The sequence below is a fragment of the Acinonyx jubatus genome, chromosome A2, assembly GCF_027475565.1.
Source record: "Acinonyx jubatus isolate Ajub_Pintada_27869175 chromosome A2, VMU_Ajub_asm_v1.0, whole genome shotgun sequence".
NCBI classification, from domain to species: domain Eukaryota; kingdom Metazoa; phylum Chordata; class Mammalia; order Carnivora; family Felidae; genus Acinonyx; species Acinonyx jubatus.
The window spans coordinates 85,991,634-86,014,671 of record NC_069383.1 but is presented as its reverse complement, the minus strand read 5'-3'; the positions used below and the strand labels follow the sequence as shown (position 1 = coordinate 86,014,671).

General features: G+C 41.1%; 1 protein-coding gene across 12 annotated transcripts in view; it reads right to left on the bottom strand.

The window, feature by feature from the left end:
* Nucleotides 1-23,038, bottom strand: part of GSAP (gamma-secretase activating protein) — a 204,561-nt gene that overhangs the window by 8,401 nt on the left and 173,122 nt on the right. For all 12 annotated transcript variants that reach the window (XR_008296891.1, XR_008296890.1, XR_008296892.1 and 9 more), the window contains 7 exons: nucleotides 12,481-12,609; nucleotides 11,567-11,625; nucleotides 10,877-10,908; nucleotides 8,507-8,568; nucleotides 4,926-5,021; nucleotides 2,037-2,107; nucleotides 1,247-1,341 (listed from right to left, as the gene is read on the bottom strand). Coding sequence is in view for 8 of the 12 variants with exons in the window: in XM_053218582.1 (XP_053074557.1) it covers nucleotides 1,247-1,341; nucleotides 2,037-2,107; nucleotides 4,926-5,021; nucleotides 8,507-8,568; nucleotides 10,877-10,908; nucleotides 11,567-11,625; nucleotides 12,481-12,609 (544 nt within the window). In the remaining 4 variants the exon portion in view is untranslated. The remainder of the gene's footprint in view (nucleotides 1-1,246; nucleotides 1,342-2,036; nucleotides 2,108-4,925; nucleotides 5,022-8,506; nucleotides 8,569-10,876; nucleotides 10,909-11,566; nucleotides 11,626-12,480; nucleotides 12,610-23,038) is intronic.

Genomic DNA, 23,038 nt, shown 5'->3' with positions numbered 1-23,038 from the left:
GCCTTTCTGTGCTTCAATTTCATCATCATAAAAGGGGAAGAATCATAAGTGGAACCCTATGAAAGTGCCATTTTTGTTGGTCAAAAACTGGTTGGATATTGACAATTTAATGTGGTTCAATTTAAGTTCCTACCATTTAGGACTGGTATGAAGATTAAATGTGCTTATTTATATAAAGTACTTAGAACAGTAATGGGCATAAAATGGGCACCATACTCATACTGGTTTAAATTTTTTTTGTGTGTTTATTTTTTTTGAAAGAGAGACAGACAGAATGTGAGCGGGGGAGGAGCAGAGTCAGAGAGGGAGACACAGAATCTGAAGCAGGCTCCAGGCTCTGAGCAGTCAGCACAGAACCTGACTCAGGGCTCAAACCCCTGGACTGTGAGATCATGACCCGAGCCGAAGTCAGACACTTAACCTACTGAGCCACCTAGGCTCCCCGATCCTGGTATAAAATGAATAAATAAAAGAATGAATTACTGGTATATTATTGGATAGATGTATGTGTATAAATAAACAAAACTAGCTGATAAACATTATGTAGTGATAGTTATCATAAAGCTTAACACTTGTCAGAACTTAGATGTAATGAACACAAAGCCGATGGAGCTTATTTGTTTCGTATAAAGGATACTGATTTATATACACCTGTTCCCAACTGGACTTCTGTTAATTTTTGTAACTGCTCTAATTTCTAGCACAGTACATGGAATGGAATTTAAAAAAATCAACAAATTGTTTACTGAATGAACAAATGACCAATTAAATGAATGACTGCATACGCACATGCCAAGGTTGTTTTGAGGCCTGACTTGCTCCTGTTTCAAAGTCCTAAGGGCAATTTTTAGCTTCCAAGCACATAAGAATCAGCTCAAGTTCTGACACCCAGCCAGACCCACTTCCTTCTGAGTGTTAACTTTCTCAATCAGATAAACTAAGCCTGGAGACATCAGAGAAAGATCTCCATGAATCATCTTCACTGGTTCAAAGTATCTTAGCAAGCTGCATGGGGACCAGCCTAGGCTCCCTAAAGTTAGTGACAAGGCATAGCATAGTTTAATAATTGGAGAGATCTGGTCTGCAGAGAACCAATGTCAGGCCCATCTCTCACGGTGACGCCAGATACCCAATTTCTCAGATACAGGAGATCACATCCTTAAATTCATAATGTGCCAAGACTGGGACCACATGAAGAAGAAAAAACAAATTTCTTACAACAAAAGACAAAAGAGCCAAGACTTACCAGGAGGCAGCGGTAAAAACAAATTCTTGGTAGCTTCCAGAATCCTGGTCATGATGTGAAAGACTTTAAATTCAGCTGCACTGGCCCTCCCACTGCTGGGTAAAACAACACAGCCACAGTCAGCCAAGGGTTAATCTCTAAAACCCTGTTTGTAGGGGCACCTGGGTGACTCAGTCAGTTAAGCCTCTGACGCTTGATTTTGGCTCAGGTCATGATCTCACGGTTCGTGAGATTGAGCCCCGTGGGGCTCTGTGCTGATAGTGTGGAGCCTGCTTGGGATTCTATCCTTCCCTCTCTCTCTGCCCGTGCTCCACTCATGTGCACTCTCGCTCTCTCAAAATAAACAAACATACATTAAAAAAAAAATCTGTTTTTCTAAGCAGTGGCTCTGAGTACCTAACAGAGATGGAATTCATGCTAATGGTGAAAGGCTAGGCCCTGCTGAAAGCCTCATAAGTATGATGGTGACCATCAGTCTAAAGCCTAGAATCTAACCAGACAGAAGGCACATAAATGATAAATGGTATTAATTGAAATTCCCCTTCCTAGCAGTCCTGAGCTCACACGTCCCTCCCTCCTCATCAACCACGTGTCAGGGAAAGAGGATGGGTGAAGTAACAGGGCAATTCCCTAAATACTGAGTATAGAATTTAGATAGACAGTGTCAGGGCTGGTGACAACTGCTGTCAACTGTTAACTTCCAAAAAAGCTTTGCCCAAACAGGCAGCAATTAGGGTTGTTTTAACTCTTTGCACACCTTGATAAAAGAGAGCAAGAGATACTTGCGTACAAGTGGGGAACACAGGGGTGAAGACTGTGTTTTCTCCAACTGGTTTCCATTATCTGGCAGACGAGATCCAGCTGGAGGATAAAGACAGCCTGTTAGCCTTTGCCCATACCCTCTCCCTCAGGGGTCCCTATAGCTAGCCCTCCGCAGGCCTGATGGGCACGCTCAGGGCAGCTGGCATGTGGCCTGTGCCCAGACACAGAACCAGCCTTTCTGCAGTCCATTCTGAGGCACTGGAATCCAAAATGGAAAGACTGAAAATGCACACCAGAGTCTAACAGAGACCCTTCTGTCTATGCAGGCAGTGCCCCAACTGAGCTTCCCCAGCCTGGTTAACAGGCCCTCAATCATAGGCCCTCTGCCATCAGCGAAGGTCAAGTCCAACTGGATTTGTTCTAGGCCTGGTACATGACAAAGGTCAGCGGCTGACAGTGAGAAGAAAGGAGACACAGAAGAGAATGGAGGTCCTGAGTGTCGACTGTGGAGTAAGACTGCTTTCAAGTCCAGGTCATACATTTGACTAGTTTGTCAGCAACAGAGCAGTCTCCATGGGGCTGTTGCCAGCCATGAATCCATGCACTACACGTGTAGGCTTAAGGACGGGGGGCACAGGGGGCAAATCAGAAAGGATCTCCATACAGGCACAGGCATAAGAGTTTATTCTCAGTGACAGAGATTCTCAGTTTCTCTTTGGCTGAAATCAGGTAAGATAACTCATAAGCAATATAGTCTGGTTCTGCAGCAACTTCCTCCATTTGTTTTAGAAAGCCTGTTTAGCCACCCTCGCGAGAGGATTGGGAGAGAAGGCTGTTTGCTGCTGGGCAGGAGCAGGTGGATTTGGCCTCCATCAGTGGCAGCCAAGTCTAGTCACGGGTATTGAGTTTTCTGAGGCTACAGCTCTACCACTTCTGGTCCTATTAGTTCTGGTGGTTGTTAACACAAACTGCTGTTAAAAGTTTTATGTGGGGGCGCCTGGGTGGCTCAGTCAGTTGAACGTCCGACTGCAGCTCAGGTCACGATCTCATGATCTGTGGGTTCGAGCCCCATGTCGGGCTCTATGCTGACGGCTCAGAGCCTGGAGCCTGCTTCCAATCCTGTGTCTCCCTCTTCTCTGCCCCTCCTCCACTCTCACTTTGTCTCACCCTGTCTCTCAAAAATAAATAAATGTAAAAAAAAATTAAAAAAAAGTTGTATGTGATTAACTGCAAGGAAGCATGACGCCTGAACAAAAATCCTTTAACACATTGAAGGTGAAATTTAAAGTCGACAGAAGGAATGATGACAGATGGACATGTTAAATAATTGTGTTATTAAATGACAAAGAAAGCAAGTTAATGTCAGCATGGGAAGATCAAGAACACGTTCATAAATTGAGTTCCTGGGTATAGTTTTACTACAAAGAATTATTATTATTTAAGAAAGTTTCAATGCCAGAGAGCCAGAGCTACTCAGTCGGTTAAGCGTCTGATTCTTGATTTCAGCTCAGGTCATGACCTCACGGTTCATGAGTTTGAGCCCTGCATCGGGCTTTGTGCTGACTGTGTGGAGCCTGCTTGGGATTCTCTCTCTCTCTCTCTCTCTCTCTCTCTCTCTCTCTCTCTTTCTCTCTCTCTCTCCCTCTCTCCCTCTCTCTCCACCCACCTCCCCCCCCCCCCTTGTGGTCTCTTTCAAAATAAACAAATTTGGGGGAAAAAAAAGATGAAGAAGAAAGTTTCAATGCCCTGCTTGTAAATATCAATATATGAAGATTCCAACCTCTCCTAATGTATTAAAAACTGTGAAATTCAAAGATACTATTTAAAAAGACACTGGTGAGGGGCACCTGGGTGGCTCAGTCGGTTGAGCGTCCGACTTCGGCTCAGGTCATGATCTCGTGGTCTGTGAGTTCAAGCCCTGCATCAGGCTCTGTGCTGACACCTCAGAGCCTGGAGCCTGCTTCCAATTCTGTGTCTCCCTCTCTCTCTCTGCCCCTCCCCTGTTCATGCTCTGTCTCTCTCTGTCTCAAAAATAAATAAAACATTTAAAAAAATTAAAAAAAATAAAAAGACACTGGTGATTGTAATAAAGGCAGAAAACTATAAAAGGTAATAAAATTAAACAAGAAATTCAATCAAGGCTATACCTAATACATATATGCAAACATATATGTTCACACACTGGTCATTTGCATACTGTTCTTACCCAAACTTGGAGAAATGGAGTGTTCTTTCTCTTTATGTGAATTTAAATACTTCAAGAAACTGGTCTACCACACTATTTCTAGGTTCTTAGTAGGGTCACACCTGAACTCCATACACTTTCTGAGAGACTCAAGACTGCCTCAAAATTCAACTGGTCACACCACTTCTATTTACACATGGACTGGTGTTATTAATTTGGATCACACAACTTCAGTGAGTGACTACTGGCTACTGAGTAGATAAGCTACCAATCCCACCAGCAGATTCTAATGTGGGAGTATTTATACAACTGAGCTAGAATCTGGCCTAATTGGGCTGTTAGGCACTCATTAAGAATTTAAGTTCAAGTTCTCTCATGTCTTCATATACCTCCATGTACAGAAATCATTACCTATGGTTTAATAAGGAGTTAGAAGATGCCAAGATGACATATGACATATGAACATTTGGCAACCATGCCAAGTTCATTACTGTTCTATCCTTCCATGAACATAAAAATCACCATTTGAAGGAACTGCAATAAACTACTTTCATAACATTGCTTTTTTGGTTCTTTTTTCCCTTTATTCAATCTCCAGCACCAAATATACTGGTTTGAGGACAGGAAATCTGTAAAAAACCTAATCTGAAAAACTGAACCATATACTGGGAGCTACATACTGGGAGACCAGGGTGGAAGGAGCATGATAGAGAACAAAAAAGCAAAACTAACCAGTTTTGAAACATAGTCCAGAACCATCTGTTCAATTTTCTTCTTTTCTACACCCTGTAGGTGTCTCAGAAGATGGTCTTTTAGCTCAGACACCATCTGAAAACAGGATACAGATTAGATAAGTCACAACCTGCCCACTCACACCTGCTACTGGTTTAAACTAGATCCATTTATTAACACTCTTTACCAATATGAAAAATACTGGGTCTGAAGGTCCCACCAGCAGAAATGTACAAACCCATAGTGTTACTTCAATAGGCATAAGTCAAGGGCACCAATGTTCTCCTCAAGAGGAACTACTGATGATTCCCTCAGTGAGCAGCCAAGAATCAGATTCCCAGCCTTAATTAGAATCCTCCAGAGAAGCTGGGCAAAACCATTAACTTAGAAGTCTTTGGGATGTACCAGATGGTTGAAGTCTAGTGCTCCCAGCCCTGGAGAACTAAAAGGAACTACTCTAATCATAGAACAACTGGGAGTTGGAGGGGGGGAGGCATGGTGTGGGACCTTTGGAAGGACACAGGCAGGAGTAAAAAGGAAATGCATCAGATACCTCCCTCTGCGCAGTGGTTACAGACACTGAATAAAGCCCCTACATGGAAAAGCCCCTACATGGAACTTATTGATTCTATTGCCTCCAAACAGGCTTGTATACCTACTCTGTTCTTGGAGCTCACCAATCAGTGTGGCATCCCAGCCCTCCCCACCTTTTGTTTTTCTGTCTTCTTCCTTTCTTTTCCCCTCCCCTTTGCCTAGATACCCTACTCAGCTAGATGCCCTCCTGGCTAGAGAGATTTTTGCATGAATAAACAGCATGAGAATTGTACAATTGACATTATATGTGCACATATCTTCTATTTTAGCAGATTTGCATGTATAACATCCTAAGCAAAACTTAGCCTGTGGCATTCTGGGCCATGTGTTCATCAATTAGGCTTAAAATTTTTTGATTTATGACTACTGCATGCTTTTTTGTGCTTTTCAATTTTTCTATAATAGCCATAAAGATGAAAATTTTAGTCACCCATAATCCTATCATCTATGTTAACATTTTGAATTTTTTATTTTCCTTTTCTCTAGTGTGCACATTCATTCTAATGTTTCCTAATTTGTTTTTTTTTTCATATAATAGTTTATGTCACTAAATATTCTTAACCACACAGGTTGTGATGGCTGCACAGTATTCAATTTTAGGAAAGTACTAGAATTATTTATTCCCTTCTTACACATTATGAGGTGCTTCTTATGCAAGTGTTAATAGTACTGAAAAAAATCCTTATACAATATTTGTTTGCCATATCCCCAATTACTTTCTCAGGCTAAATTCCTAGAAATGGAATTTGTTGGGTCACGTACTTAAGGTTTGTAGAGACACTGCCGAAAGACACAGAGACACTGTGGTTATACTAATTTTTAGCCACATCACATGAGACTGCCCAGTTTCCCGTATGCTGAACTTTGTAATTTTTAAATTTTTGACAATTTGATACACACATACATAAATTTTTTATATTAGATTCTTTAATCTATCTAATATTTTTGTTGGTTTATGCTATAACGTAGTGGTATTTGGGATAGGGGGACTTCAATTGTCTTTTCCAAATAGCCAGTCATTGATTGAAAATTCTTTCCATGGTAATTTTTACATGCCTCATTTATCATACACTGAACATTCAGATTAAAACTAGAGTCTCTGGACGGTCTATTTTGTACAAGCACCACATTGTTTCAATTATCGTAGCTCAACAACATACTTAGCTATCTGGCAATGCTAGTTCCAGTCCTCTTTGTCAAGTGAGTCACTTGGTCAACTGTCAGAGAAATTTCATTGGCTTGTTAGTTGTAATTTTATTAAAACTAGAAGCTAAGGATTTGGAAATGGAATAATGTTTTTCATTTACTTTTCTAACTGGTTAATCCTAATAAAAAAGAAAATAAATTTAGAATCACCAGCCTATTAACTTTTTCCTTATTATTTCCCATTTCCCCAGTTGATTATTTTATTTGTTTGTTGCACTGGACAATCATAGCATCTTCTTTTACTTTTGTTTCTTATTGCACTATATAGAATTGCTAGAACAATATAAAATTTTAGTGAAAATAGCAAGGATCCTTAACTTCCTTCTGATTTTAACAGGAATGCCCCCAACATTCCATTAAGAAGGGTGTTAACCATTAGTATTAGAATATCTTTTTGCCTAATTGATGTATTCCAGGAGTGGGATTTTACTTTTATCAATTTTAAGCACCTATAAAGATGATCTTTTTTCTCCCTCTTTGAACTAGTGATATGATGAATTACATTAATGTATTTGCTAATATTAAGCCTTCCTAGAAAAAAGCCCACCTGACCATGCCATATTTTTCAAATGGACAACTGGAAAATATTTTAATTAAGCTTGTGGTATCTATGTTTATAAGTAAAAGTGGTCATTGTTAGATTTTGGTTTTAAGGTTATGCTAGCTTTCTAAAGTGACTGAGAAGCTTCCCATTTTTTTTTTCCCCAAAAAAATAATTTACATAGCATGGGGATGATCTAGATCCTTAAGATCTAGATCCTTAAACCAGTTTGAAATAACTGACTCATTAAATAATTTGGTGACTTTTTTGGAGATAATTTTTGACAATTTTTTCAAATTATTTATGGTTATTGTGCTTTCAAGGACTTCTATTTCTTCTTGGCTCAAGTTTGGTATTTCTCTTTATTAAGGAAAATTTAACTGGAATTTTCAAATGTGTTTTTCTCATATTTTAAAATTTTCCGTAATTTAACGTAATGGATTACCCCATTCCTAAGCCTGTACAGTATTAAAAATATTTTATTAAACTTGTCAGATGTCTCTTTAATCATATTTTAAAACATATTTTGGATTTATTTACCAATTCCGCTCTTACAGTAATTTATATAACTCTCTTTGGTCTTCCTACAGTAGGACTTCTTGAGAAAGAATACTTTATTCTGTTGTGTTTTAAACCCCAAATACAAATGCCACAGAGACATTGTTCTTCCCTTGTTTCAAAAACTCAGTGGAGTACATTTCCTTATGATGTTCTGTAATTATATATTTTGGGGGGTGACTGATTTATGTATGTCTCTCCCACTAAACTATAAATTCTAAAAGTGCAGGGGTGCCTAGGTGGCTCAGTTGGTTAAACGTCTGACTCCAGATTTCAGCTTCAGGACCTCATGGTTCACGAGCCCAGCGTTAGGCTCTGTGCTGACAGTGTGGATCCTGCTTGGAATTCTCTCTCTCTCTCTCTCTCTCTCTCTCTGCACCCCCTGCCACTTGCACGTGCTTGCTCTCTCTCTCTCTCTCTCAAAATAAATAAACCTTAAAAAAAATTCTAAAAGTGCAGAAATCTTATCTGTGTTGCTTAACCACTGACCACACAGGGCCTACAGGGCTGATAACAGCTATATGTTAAAAGAATGAATGAATGAATGAATGAATGAATGAATGAATATGAATGAAAAGAATGAATGAAAGATAAGGTTAGCATGAGAAGTACAATCTAGCCCTTTCCCCTTTTCTTGAAGCCTATCATTTTCCAGCACACAAATGGCCCACAGACCGCTTACCAGACCCATAAGCAGTCTCTGGTGGTTGTCCTCCTCCTGGAAGAGGGGTGTTAATCTTGGCTCTGAAATTAAACAGAGCACGAGTCAAGCAGAGTGGTTTTCAGAAAATGGGCTAGAAGAAGAGAAATCAGCCTGGGTTTCCCTTCTCTGACTTATTGGGAAAACTGAACACTTTGTTGATAGGATGAAATTTTTCATTACATGTGTGACCTATTCCTACAAGCTGAATTTATCACTCAGGTGATACGCAGCTCTATTCTAACAGAGGTAGAGACTAGGAAAGAAAGAAAATGAGGAACACATTTCCCAACACCAATAGGATCTGGCTTTGATTCCTCTTCAACATGAAAACTCACCACTAAGAACCTCTGCTTCACTGGTGTCAGGGAGACTTGCGTCCTCTCTTACTGCCAAGGAGGGCATAACTCAGGGATAGGGACTTGGTGAAAGGATCGCATGACTCCCTTCTTTGTGACCCCCTGTAGTTTAGTGACCTTGAGAGTCACAGACCTGAGGGTACCTGTCAATTCCTGCATCAAATAATACTAACTGAAACAAGTTATCCAACTAAAAGGTAACTAGATCAAGATGGGAAAGTGACAGGGAAGGGGCAGGCAAGCACAGTCTCACTAGATGTGCCCTCACACTCCTAACAGCACCTGGGTGCTCTGCTCCTCCTCTCCTGCAGCACCTGAGCCACAGCACCTGTCAAGAGAGCAGACCTTCCCAGCTCAGCAGGCTGGTGACCCTATGTGGGATGGCACAGAGGCCTCTTGACCCCTTTGGATAAATTCTACTGGATCCTACACAACCTTCCTGATTTAGATGAAGTCATTCCAGACTTGACTCCAGCAGTCCTGAATTTCACACAGATTGTTCTGTTTCTGTTAGCAATGACGTTCTTCCTAGGAAACTAGTACAAACTAAGCACGTGAGAGGAAGGGACAAGTCCCTAATGTGCCCTCAAAAAGGATACTGGTCACAGGATGCAAACTGGCCAAAAGTACAGGGGCAGGAGTGACGGACACGACAAAATCCTGGACAACCAGCAACACTTCCCAGATTGCAACATTCCCAGCAGTACGTGGAGGGTGAGCATGAATCAGACACATTCACACCCTGGCCGCTGGGCAGGACTCTGGCTAGTGGCAGAACCCCCTGGCTTCAGGCGTGGATGGCCTGGTAACACAGGCTGAGGATGGTTCCCTTGGGGCTGTTCAGTGAGCACAGGCTCTGTCGGCCTGGGCTGGATGACAAGTTCACTATCATGGTTCACATGGGCTGTGCACACAGCTGCAGGATGTACCCCAACACACTATATAAAATAATTTCTGTTAGGGTCACCCAATATGTACCTAAACACCCGAGCCTATAAAACAACAGTGGGATATAAAAATAACAGCTTTTCAAATGGAGGCTGGCCTCCAGGAGGCATGAAAGGGTTCCAGGGGCAAAACCACAGAAAACTTGTACCTGGGTATGCTTAACATTCTCTTCCCCCAGTTTCACCTGGACAAACACCCTGTTCATCAAGACTTACCTCAGACGTTGCTCCCTCTGGGAAGGCTTTTCTAACCTCGCTCTCTTCCCCAATCACCCCCACTCCTGACCCACTCCCTCCCCCACTATGGTTCTATAACACCTGTCACCTGGTTTAGAAACCATGTGTTAGCACCTCTTCCTCACACATTCATGACAAAGCAGCCACCTCAGGTATCCCCTGCACCAAGCGCTGTGCTGTATGAGGCACTATAAACATCAGCCCATTCACACTCATTTTCTCCTCACCTTGCCCTGAAAAGGATAGCGCACAAAATGAATAGACGGCTTGCCCAGGAGCACACTGAGAGCACTGTGGACAAACTGGAAGTCAAGCCAAGTTCTGTCCAGGTCCAAGCCTGTGCTCTTCCCCCATAACCACACAGCTCACCCAGAGACTCCTCATCTTTGTACCCCTATGGCCTAGCCTAGTGAGTGCCCGAGTGTTAACCAAGTCACAGACTCTCGCATGATCAGCCCGCTGGAAAGAAATCAGCTCTAGGCCAGGGGAACTGCCCAAGTGCATCCTGTGGGTACAGCCACAGGGCATGGTAATTAGATCAAGTCCATGAAGAAAAATAATGAAAACCACAAGGCTAACACTGAAGGACTGGCCCAGCAAAAGTACATTCAGCAGCTGCCCCTGCAGGTCCTGGTGCCAAGACAGACAGGGAAGGAGCTGGGTGGTCCCTCTAACAGGAAGATATTCAAGGGTACTGCCTTCATTACACTATTGGGTGTGATTTTCTTGCCAACTCACAGTGGTAGGAAAGACAGTGTTACAAACCAAACACTGACATCCAGAAGGCTTTATTATAGGTCTTTTCTTACCCAAATTCCTTGCTTCTAGGTTAGAAATCACCCTACAAAGAAATTAGCCAATGTTATTCACATATAAAGATTAAAAAAAAAAAAAGCCACAATACCATACAAAGACATCCTCCATAAAAACCACTGCAGAAACTGTTCTCAGGTTACTGAAAACCTCAAACACTTTAATCAACTTGGCAAAAGCCACATTAGGCAATTATAAGATCTCAAAACCCTTTAGTGCAAACAATGACAATAATTCAGAACAATCGCAGCTCTCAGTTATTGGAAATAATGGGAACAGAAAATAGAACAGGGCTGGAATGGGGCCTACACTTGTAGCACTCTGAGATGACTCATCTATCCAAAAAATGTGCTTTCAAAATAAGAGCCAGTTCATCAGTCCACTGACACTTTTTAAATGAACCTACTGTCTCTACCCACCTTAAAGTGCTCAGTTAGTAAGAGCTTTATCACTTATAATTCATCCATCCTCTCGATGAAAGTCTACAAGGTTTAACACATACAATTTTCCCACTAGAAACTCCAGCACTAACTCAAGAATAGGGCCCAGGTGGCTGCATTCATTTAAGTTGACAGCATCATCTGAGGGTACTCAACAAAAGTAAGCTACTTCCATGAAAGTTACCCAAAAAAGGAATCGCAAAAGATAGCCATCTTATAGGAACACCAATCCCTAATTTTACTTACTTCGTTGCATTATCAAGAATATTCTTCACATACACCATGGACCTTCTTCTTCCTGTTTTCTAGAAGGGAGAACATGTCAGAGGTGTGGAAGGTAGAGGTTTTGTGGGTGACATTTTTCACACTAAGGACATAATGCAATATAGGAAAGAAGTATAATTTTAGCAAAAAAGAAATATACTTTCCAAGTAACCAAAATACCTAGGTTCTTAAAAATTAGTTTAGAAAACATTGTAGTCTGAAATTATTAGATTTGTATGAAGGTGCAAGTCAACTATACACTGTTGTGTTATACACAACAAAACTACAATTATATACAATGCTAAAGAGAGATTTCATGTACTCTCCACCCGGTCTCCCCCAGTGTCTCCATCTTCTACAAACAACTATAGTACAATATCAAAATCGGGAAACGGATGTTGGTAAAATGAGGGTATAGTTTGATGTCATTTCATCATATATGCAGATTCATGTACCATAGTGCACCACCTCGATCAAGTTATGCAACTGTTCCATCTTTCCAAAGATCTCCCTTGTGCTGCCCGCTTTGTAGTCAGTCCCAGCCACTCTTTTTTCAACTATCCCTAATCCCTAGCAACCACTAATTTGGGAACACCTAGATTTTTAAATCAAATTTTAACTATACAAGTACTGCAAGAACCCATGTTAAGACCTGGAGGTTAATCCCATTTCTACTATGAATATGCTATGTGTGTCCCTTAACCTCTGTGCACTTGATTTTCCTCCTCAAGAGAACAGAGAGCAGAGAAGCACTTTGGTCTTCTTGCAACAATGCAAAAGAACCTGGCAACTGGAGAGACCTGCAAATTTAAGCCAGCCTCAAGACTTAAGGGCATCACCTCATCAAATGTACTATGCTTTTGCTTTTTGCTTTATTCTTATGAATCCACACAAACCTCTTCTGAGATCAGGCTGTGCCATTCTCTCCTGACCATGCTGTTGTTATAGTGCAAGTGTGGCTTGGAGTACTTAACATATTCCAGGTTGGAGTTCAGTTTTTCCCAGTAACCCTTAAAACTATGCACCTGTAGGAGACAAAAACATTGGTGAGCTTGAGAAGCAGGGCCTGTGGCCCAAACTACCCGGTAAGGATCACTGGAGCCTTGCTGCAAAGCTGGGCTTGCTTTACTTCCTCAGCTCTCATAGGGTAGCATTTATGAGTGAATTCTTCCCACGAAAGATGGCATTTCCCTCCTGAAAGGAATTCTAAATTGGAGAGACTTGGGGTGCCTGGGTGGCTCAGTCGATTAAGCATCTGACTCTTGATTTCGGCTCAGGTAATAGTAATACATTTTTTTAATGTTGAAGGATATATTGACACAAATTGCTTTTAAAGTTTTAAATTTTAAATTTAAGTATAATTAACATGCAGTGCTATATTAGCTTCGGGAGTGCAACACAATGATTCAAGACTTCTGTATATGAATCAGTGCTCACCATGGTAAGTGTAGTCAGCATCTGTCATCAAACAACATTATTATAATCTTATTGACTAGATTTCCTATGCTGTACTGTTCATCCGTGACTTATTTCATAACTGGAAGTTTCTACCTCTTAATCCCCTTTATCTAATTCACCCATCTGCCCCCCACCCCAGATGCCGTCTGGCAACCACTAGTTTGTTCTCCGTATTTAAGAGTCTGGTTTTTTTTGTCTATTTTTATTTTGTTTCTTAAATTTCACATAAGTGAAATCACAAGGTATTTGCCTTTCTCTGTCTGACTTATTTCACTTAACATTGTATCCACTAGGCCTATCCATGTTGTTGCAAATGGCAAGATCTCATTCTTTTTTTTAAAACTGAGTAATATTCCATTGTATATATATACCACTTCTTTATCCATTCATCTATGGATGGACACTTGGGTTGCTTCCATATCTTGGCTATTGTAAATAATGCTGCAATAAACACAGTGGTGCATATATCTTTTCAAATTAGTATTTCACTTTCTTTGAGTAAATACCCTGTAGTAGAATTATTGGATCATATGGTAATTCTATTTTTCATTTTTTGAGGAACCTCCTTACTGTCTTTTTACAGTGGATGCACCAATTTGCATTCTCACCAAAAGAACATGGAGGTTTCCTTTTTCTCCACACTCTTGCCAATACTTGTTATTTCTTGTCTTTTTGATTCTAGCCACTCTGACTCTGATGAGTGTGAGGTGACATCTCATTGTGGTTTTGATATGCATTTCCCTGATGATTAGTGATGTTGAGCATCTTCCCATGTGTCTGTTGGTCATCCGGATGTCTTCTTTGGAGAAATGTCTATTCAGATCCTCTGTCCATTTTTAATTGGATTATTTGGTTTCTTGGTGTTGAGCTATAGAAGTTCTTTATATATTTTGAATATTAACCTCTTATTGGACATATTCAGTAGATCGCCTTTTTGTTTTGTTGGTTTCTTTTGCTGTGCAAAAGCTTTTTATTTTTATATTGTTCTAATAGTTTATTTTTGCTTTTGTTTCCCTTGCCTAAGGAGACATATCTGGAAAAATGTTTCTGTGGCTGAGGTCAAAGTATATACTAACACAAACTGTTTTCTTAAATCAATGAAGATAGATTTATGATACACTTTCTTGCCAAACTATACGTGTTTATAAAAGATAGGACTGGAGCCAAAGGTGCAATGTGTAGCCATAAAACAAAGTGAGCTAATGCCTAGTGTGGTGACAGACTTGGCTGCATTGCGAGAAAAAAAAAGAAAATTTATACAAAATATGTCTCAACCAAGAAAAATGCCCTTACGTTAAATAATAGCACATTATCCAAATTCTTATTGGAAGTCCATTGGTTCAAAATGAATTTTGGAGTATCAGTAAATTACATAATAATATTAACTTACTGTTTTAGAAGGCTGAAAGGCCCATCCAGCCAACATCCCTTCTCACAGAGACAAGAAAAACTATGTTCAAGAAAAGGGCATTTCTAGGGGAAACCGGCACACTGGCCAAGTCACACCACCAACTTGACCTACCTACCTCACCTTTTCTTCCCCTTTCAATTTATTTAAAATTAATATACCTTTATCCACCCTTTGGTCTTCCTTCTATTGAAAAAAATAATAATGAAAGCAAATACTGCCAACATTTGGCAGTATTCAGTCCCTGACAGGAAGTCAGTACAGCTTTCTTGCTATTCTACCCCTGGGTTCAGGCACTCTAGGGCCAAAGCCCAAAAACTAATTGGTGTTGTGGTGACACCTAGTGGTCAGTTAAAATACTAGCTCTGCCTGCTTTGCCACCACAGTCCCACCCCTCTGATCTTGTGAGGAACACGGATGCCCTTTTATCTGTCATGGGGCCTCTTCCCCTCAAGCCAAACACCACTGTGCTGTCTGAAGACCCTCCTAAGACAAGATCTCTCCCAAGCTACCTTCCTTCTCCTTCCTTCCCCATTAAAAAAATCCCTGTTCTCAGCTGAGAATAAACAGATAAAACAAGTCCATAGATAGGTTTCCAAGAGGGTTATGAACCCACTGATTGTATGTAAAATGGAGTGACTTGTAGGAGCAATTTTCTGGGGACAAGGTCTACAGCCTGCACCAGATGTTCAAAGGAATTCATAACCTAAAATAGTTCAGAACCACTGGGTTAGAAGGAGAAGGATCTAAGTTTTAAAAATAAACAAACAAAAAACACTTTAAATAAGAAACAACTGTTAATCAAAAGTCCCAGAAATATTTTACTTAAACCAGTGGGTCTTTCAAGAATGTTATGCATGCCATAACATAAGTGAAAACAATTAGTGGCTGATGTCGCTACATGGTATCTACAAGGTAAGTGATGTAATTTTTTAAGTTATGAAAATTCTCAGGGATCACTGTAATTGGAAAGTCTATTTGGAGGCCTAAGTAATAGATAAGACCCAGAGTTTGAAAATAGATTTGAGTACGTAAAAGACAAGGGGAGGATGTTCCAGATGGGGCATGTAGGGAGGGAACAAAGACTGAATGAAAGACTGGAGTGATCCGGGGTTTAGATCAGAGAGCATTAGAGAAAGCAGAGAAAGCAAACAATAGTACTTGGTTCTCTGTGGCAAAGATTGCTGCCTCTAGCACGTCACTCCCAACCTCAGTAAACACCTGGCTTGCATCCCCTAGACATTTAACTGGTGTGGGGTGTGACCTGAGCTTCCTGAGTTTTAGAAGTTCCCTGGGCAACCCCAATGCTCAGCCAGGGCAGAGAACCCTGCTTAAGCTTGCCTGCCCAGGTAATCCCAGTCTCCCACCCAGCCTCGCATATTTGCCTCATCTACACCCCTGGTTTACAGGCTGATGAAGAACCAGCTGTCTGAAGACTCATGATTGTGTTGTTAAATAGTAGGAGAAAGGATCAAAGAGAAGGTCAGCCAATCTAGGACAGATCTTAAACGTCAATGAAAAACAAGCATACTCATTAACCCAGAGAATTCAAGCAGCTCCAAGATAAAATTTTAGATGCTTTAACACAGAAAGAAGGGGGAAGAGGGAGTAAAAGCTACACAGTCACATCCTAACAGTCAACCTGGGAGCACAGAAAACCACTCCTGTGTTGCTCAATTAGTACTTATGGAACCAGTTGTGAACTCAACATGGTGTTCATCAGAAACAACAGCATCAACACAAAGTAAAAGCCACAACAGCCCAGAAAGAACATTGCAGGCTACTTCAGAAGAGCTCAAAACTTTAAAATACACAAAAATACTTTATAAAAAAATATTGATGAATTTAGCTACTTGTGGGAGATGCTAGTGTTAGAAGCCATCAGATCCTCAGGGAAGCCCCAGAAGTATTTTCTTGCACAAGAAGGAGTTTTAAAGTTTGATTCTGAAAGAAGGCAAATTATCCCAGGTCTCCTCTTGAAAAATAATCTCCTTTTATCTCTTAGGAGGACATGAAATAATTATTAAAGGAAGCCCATCAAAACTATTAATTGAACCAAGGGACCAAAGAATTACATTAAGGGACTGTTCCCCATTAATGATTTGGGTTGCCAGTTGATTTTAGGAGGGAAAAAAATCCCTGTGGTACTGGCTCATCTGCAAATTACTGCCAGGAAAAACAAAAAACAAAACAAAACAAAATCCGCCTTTTATTTCTAAAAGTCCCTCTGGCTTTGGTTCTACATCTGATTAACCATCATCTTCTTAGAAGAGAAGAAGCCAACTCAGAGACCTTTACTCGTCATGCCAGGGCTCAACTAGCAGAACTAAAGCATCAATCCAATTTGTTCAGTAGATACCATCTCAGTATCAACTTCTATTTGCAGCCCAGAGAAACACAGTGACCCACTACCTCTAGTGCAGATAGAACATAGAAACACCTGTGTGTCCATAAACCCAGCAAAGCACCATATTAAGCCAAAATGCTCTAAACAGATCATTAGATCCATACAGAGGACCAGTGACTAGATCTCCTGAAGCTTCCCACAAAGGGGACTGCATGTTGTAAGTGCCAGTTCTCCTACTTATAAATTAACTTCCTCTTTCTTCTCAACACCTAGGAAAAAACAATCTCTCTTCTTTGCCCAGCCAGGTGGCTCCCTTAGCCATTTTTAATGGGCTGCATTTTAATGTAATCACTAAATATGACTCTAAACTATTCCATTTCACATTTCACAATCAGCATATACCCTGAGGAAGCCAATGCTATTTCCCTCCTTTCAACCTTAAGCATTCAACAGAACATCTCCAACCAAACCTATGAATAACAGCAGCACAGCCTAGTGACTCAGTCTGTTCCTCAGTTTCATCATCTGAGATATAAACTGAAGATACCCCCATCTCTGTAGATATAATAGAAATGAATATACCAGCCTAGTGCTCCATTTCTAATAGGTAGTATTTCTTTGTAGCATCATAAAATTATGTTTGACAATATTCACTGAACTTGTCATAACTCACTGCCCCAGAAAATATGTTGTACAGGGAAACTTTTCTACAACAGTCTGTTCACAGAAGACTTCACTTCTGCTGTCACTAAATGTGTGAGCTCCACCCCTGCCCCCATCCATTAATTCTCCAACACCACCTGGGTGTTCTATAGTTTAACTCAGTTCTGACACTACCTGAAGACAGCATCAAATCCCACAGGCTGCCTATAAACTGGAGGTTCCCAACACCCCCTGGGGTTTGATAATTCACTGGAGTAGCCCACAGAAATAAAAAAAAAAAAACAGTTTACTTATTATATATTGGTTTATTGTAAAAGGATACAACTAAGGAAAACCAGGGGCACTTGGGTGGCTCAGTCGGTTAAGAGTCCAACTCTCGATTTCAGCATAAGTCAAGATTTCACAGTTCTAACATTGAGCCCCTTGTTGGGCTCCCCACCAAGCATGGAGCCTGCTTGGGATTCTCTCACTCTCTCACTGCCCCTCCCAAGCTCACTCATACACAGTGCCCATGTCCTCATTCCCTCTCTCCCTCTCAAAATAAAGAAACATTAGTGGTACCTGGGTGGTTCAGTTGGTTAAGTGACTGACTTTGGCTCAGGCCACAATCTCATGGTTAGTGGGTTAGAGCCCTGCATGGGGCTCTGCGTTGACAGCTCAGAGCCTGGAGCCTGCTTCGGATTCTGTGTCTCCCTCTCTCTCTGCCCCTCCCCCCCCACACACTCTCTCTCTCTCTCTCTCTCTCTCTCTCGAAAATAAACTTAAACAAATAAATAAACATTTAAAAAAAAACAACAACAACAACAACTAAGGAACCACCAGATGGAAGAGATGAATAAGACAAGGCATGGGGGAAAGGGCTCAGAGTTTCCATGCATTCTTCAGGAACACCACCCTCCTACAACTTCACCTGTTCATCCATCTCAGAAACTCTTCAAACTCCTTCAGTAAAGGTTCTTTATGGAGGCTCCATTACATAGGCAGGATTGATTAAATCATTGGTCATTGGGGACTGAACTCAATCTCTGGCTACTCTCTCTTACCTCTGGAAGTGAGGAGGGAATGGGCTTAAATTTCCAACTTTCTAATCACGTGTTCGGTTCTTTAGATAACCAGCTCCTAGTCTTAGGTGCTTTCGAAAAATCACCTTATTAACATAACTCGAGTGTAGCTGAAAGGAGCTTGCTATGAATAAAAAAAAGACATTCTTTACACCTTTGTGCCCTGGGGTGATTTCAGGCACTGGGAACAAACACTAAATATAACACAAGATGTCCCTGTAGCTCTTACCACTTAAGAAATTATAAGGAACTCTCTGTCAGGAATCATGGATAAAGACCAAAAGTGTATTTCTAGTTTTACCATAGTATCACATATATACAGACTGATCTTTGGAAAAATCACTATTTGTCACATAACCAATTGACATTTCTGGTAATGCTACATTGTTATCAAAGCAACAATCCTCATTTTTAAAATTGTAAGCTATTACGTTGTAATTTTGTTGCTACTTCGGATCTCTAACCAACCTTTTATTTAAATGATGGTGGTTGTCTGTACTGGGAGGGTCAAGGGAAAAACTGTTGTATTTCACCAAGCACTTAATGACACCCGTGCTCTACCCAATTAAAACAGTATTCTTAAAACACTTTTTAAGTGAAGAAGCATAATTAAATAAACAAGCCTCTACACGGAGAAGAGCCCAGGCGCCAATAATTGTTTTCCCAATTGCTCAGGGGTACTGAGACCCCAAATAGGCATTTGACATAACACCCTCACTTCTGAGTGGAAGTAAGTGGGAAGGGGATTTAAGTCTCTGACTTTCCCAGTCTCTGGGTCAGATAGTTAATCTCTAATCAAATGACAAAAAGGTTTCCTTACTTTATAAAATGAAAATAGAGATGTCTGGCTTAAAAAATACTTTGGTAGGGGCGACTGGGTGGCTTAGTCAGTTGGGCGTCCGACTTTGACTCAGGTCATGATCTCATCATGGTTGGTGGGTTCGAGCCCCGCTTTGGCTCTGTGCTGACAGCTCAGAGCCCGGAGTCTGCTTGGATCCTGTGTCTCCCCCTCTCTCAAAAAATGAACAAAATGTTAAAAAAACAAAACAAAACCCCCAAAAAAACCTTTGGTAAAAATTCCCCATTTCTCCATCTGTGATATGCTTGTTCACCTTTTATCTTTATATTCAAGTAGGTGGTTTATATATTTTAATCCTTAGGTGCTCTTGTGGTTGGACAGTTTTAATAGTTTCTCTTCTCACCATAAAATCAAAGGTAATTTTGGGGCGCCTGGGTGACTCAGTCAGTTGAGCGTCCGACTTTGGCTCAGGTCATGATCTCTCAGTTCGTGAGCAGCCCCGTGTCAGGCTCTGTGCAGACAGCTCAGGGCCTGGAGCCTGCTTCGGATTCTGTGTCTCCCTCTCTCTCTCTGCTCCTCCCCTGCTCACACTCTGTCTCTGTCTCAAAAATAAATAAAGATTAAAAAAAAATTTTTTTTTAATCAAGGGTAATTTTAAACCTTTCACAAAAATGGCCACTTCCCCAGAAAAAACCATGTTTTATGAAGGGGTAAAATCATTTATAGGAAGGTCACTCTTGATAACACTGCTTTTAAGGCAAGGACCTTGTTCCAATATACTTGTTGTTTAATTGTTTAAAATCTTTTGGAAACCATTTTATAAAGCAAGGAAGCCACTTGTCTTTCAGGTGATAAACTTCTAATGTAACTGGTTTATGCTAGTTAAATTACATATTCATATGTTAAACGTTTGTAAAGTACTCCACAGGAGAATTATTTGCAGAGAGAGCAGGAAGAAAGTGCTTATCTAGTTTCACTTTGCCTTTCCCTCTCCTGACTCCTTATCAGGGCAGTCATCTACCAAGGAGAATGGAAGCAAGTGTGGTCAGAGTAAATAGGGGTCCCTTGGGCCTCATGGAAATTCCGGCAGCAAGCATGCATTCAAAAGGTAACTTGTGATTCAGGTCATAGGTACTCAGAGCCAAGTCCTGTAGCTGAATAAGCATGGCAAGAACAGTCATATAACTGGGACCGGGGAGGGAGGAGCGGGATGGGGGTGGTGGGGGTTGAGCCACTGCAAGCAGGTCCATCGCAATATAATTAAGCTGGGACTTGGGGTAGAAGAAGTAGGTCAAAGGCAGCGGCTTATAGTGAGGGGTATTGTGCAAGCAGAAATGAGGAAATGTGAGACAGATCAGAGCCAGGTGTCCTGTGAGCTGGGAGGTTCTGATTAGGGTCTCCCATGCTGAGTGATTGGGGTGGGGGCTGGGGAGCTGGCGGAACCAAATTTAGTACCATCTCCTCCTGAGCCCAAAGCCCATCCCAGCAGTGTACCTTCAACTTCCCAGACAGATCTTGTCTGTGAGGACAAGGTCAGGTCGTGAAGAGATCTATAGTTGGAACCTGTGCCATTGTAACCCTTCCTGCCAGCGTGTAGATACATGTAGAACAGTGGGAGAGCTCCTCAGCAGGTTTGGAAGACAGCTGTCTGCAAGGCCAAATGCTAAAGATAATTAGGGGAGAGGAGAAATTAGTGAGAAGGCAGAGGGAATATCAAGGGAGAGAAAACACGAACAAGATAAAAACGCATCATTTTACACACAAATACGCAAATAGAAAAAAGAAGAAAGAAAAAGTGCAAAAACAAGCCACTTTGTTCCTAAGCAAAGCAAATCATATTCTTAGCATTAAGCCAAGGGGTAAAAAATGAAGAGAACCTTCACATCACTCTTTTATACTTAATTTTTTAAATGAAAATATATGACAGTGATAAGGTTATAGTAAAACTGATGAACTCGTACATTCCTTGTAAGTTAATCACAACTTTTTTTTAAAGTTTATTCATTTTGAGAGAGAGAACGAGAGGTGGAGAGTCAGAGAGAGAGGGAAAGAGATCATCCCAAACAGGCTCCATGCTGTATGCACTCAGCCCGACACAGGGCTTGAACCCACAAACCGTGAGATCACTTACCTGAGCGGAAATCAAGAGTCAGATGCTCAACCGACTGAGCCACCCAGGCTCACCTGCAACTTCTTTTTAAAATACCAATTTGGCAATAAGAATCAAAAGCTATCAAAACTGTCAGTCTTTCACCCAGTAATACTCCTGGACATTTAACCTTGGGGGGAATAAATCAAAGGAAAAACTGTCTATATAAAAATATTCACTGAGACGTCATTTTTAATAGCAATTTTTTAAAACGGGGGCTGAAGACAAAGTAAATATTTCAAAACAGAAAAATGATTAATGAGGACACAACAACCCAGCAGAATTCTATGGAGCCATTAGAGATCATAATCATGACATCATGTGGCAGCATGAAAACTGCTTGATATGATTTGCCATCTTTATTCAGTATCTCTAGATGGCCACTACTACTAGGTAATAAATGCATACCTAGGACAGAGACCAGGAGGAAGTGGGAGGGGGTGAGGGGGACCGACAGTTGATATGTTAGGACCTGTAGAATTGTGGGTGACACTGGTTTCTCTTTAAAATTTTCCATTGTGCGGTTTATTGTGTGTCCACTAAACACATTATGGGTTTGGTAGGACTAGTGATAAAAGCAGAAAAAAAATGAAAGGAGAGAGGGTCTTAAGAACCTTTTAAGCTATTAATCAAACCTTTCTTTCCCCTCCATCTTCCTCCCTTTGTCGAGCTTCCCAGTGGTCTTAGGCTGTGGCTGAGAACCATCACTTGTTGGTCTCCTTGAAGGACCCTTCTTAGGACCAAAACCCAGAACCACTACACCTGCCCCCATTGGCCCTCTCTCACTCGAAGGGCATCACCGTAACTTCAGACCTCATGGCTTTCACCCCAGCTGCCCAGGCCTGGCCTGCCCTTCATGAACCCACAAGAATCAAGTGTAAATGAAAGGGCACAGCACAGTGAGCTGCCTGCTGGCAAAACTTGAGATTTCCCACTACACACCAAACTACAATTAACAGGAAGCAATGCCAAAAACAACAAAAGAGCTTCAAGAATACTGCTAAAATACTCTCCAGTTTTTAACTACATACACATTCTTTTCTGCTCACCCCACCCCATTCTCCCTATTGTACTCAGAAACTCTTCTGAAACCACCAAACTGCAGAAAGACACTAATAGCTACCACTTCGTGGCAGGAAGGGGGTGTGCAGAAGCTTCACAGAGACCACATACAGAGCCACTACAGATCACTTTTGAGAAACAGAAAAGCAGTTCTTAGAACCAGAAGGAAAGTAGATAATCCCAGTCCAGGTTACTTAATGGGTGTGTGTGTGTGTGTGTGTGTGTGTGTGTGTGTGTGTACGCGCGCACATATGACGAGGGGGTGGGAGCACAAATGAAGTAAAGAAACAGCTATCAGGTCCTCCAAGGACAGTTTACAAGAAAGAACTCCTCCAGTGTGAACTGATTTGAGGTGCAGTGGAAAGGACCAGTTCTATATGGTTTCCGTTGAGCCCTGTAATTCTCTATCTTCAGAAAACTGTCCTCTCCGAAGAGTATTCTTAAGAATTGCCATAATATCACTATCAATGACTACTCAACCCCTTAGAATGGATTTTCTAGAGAACT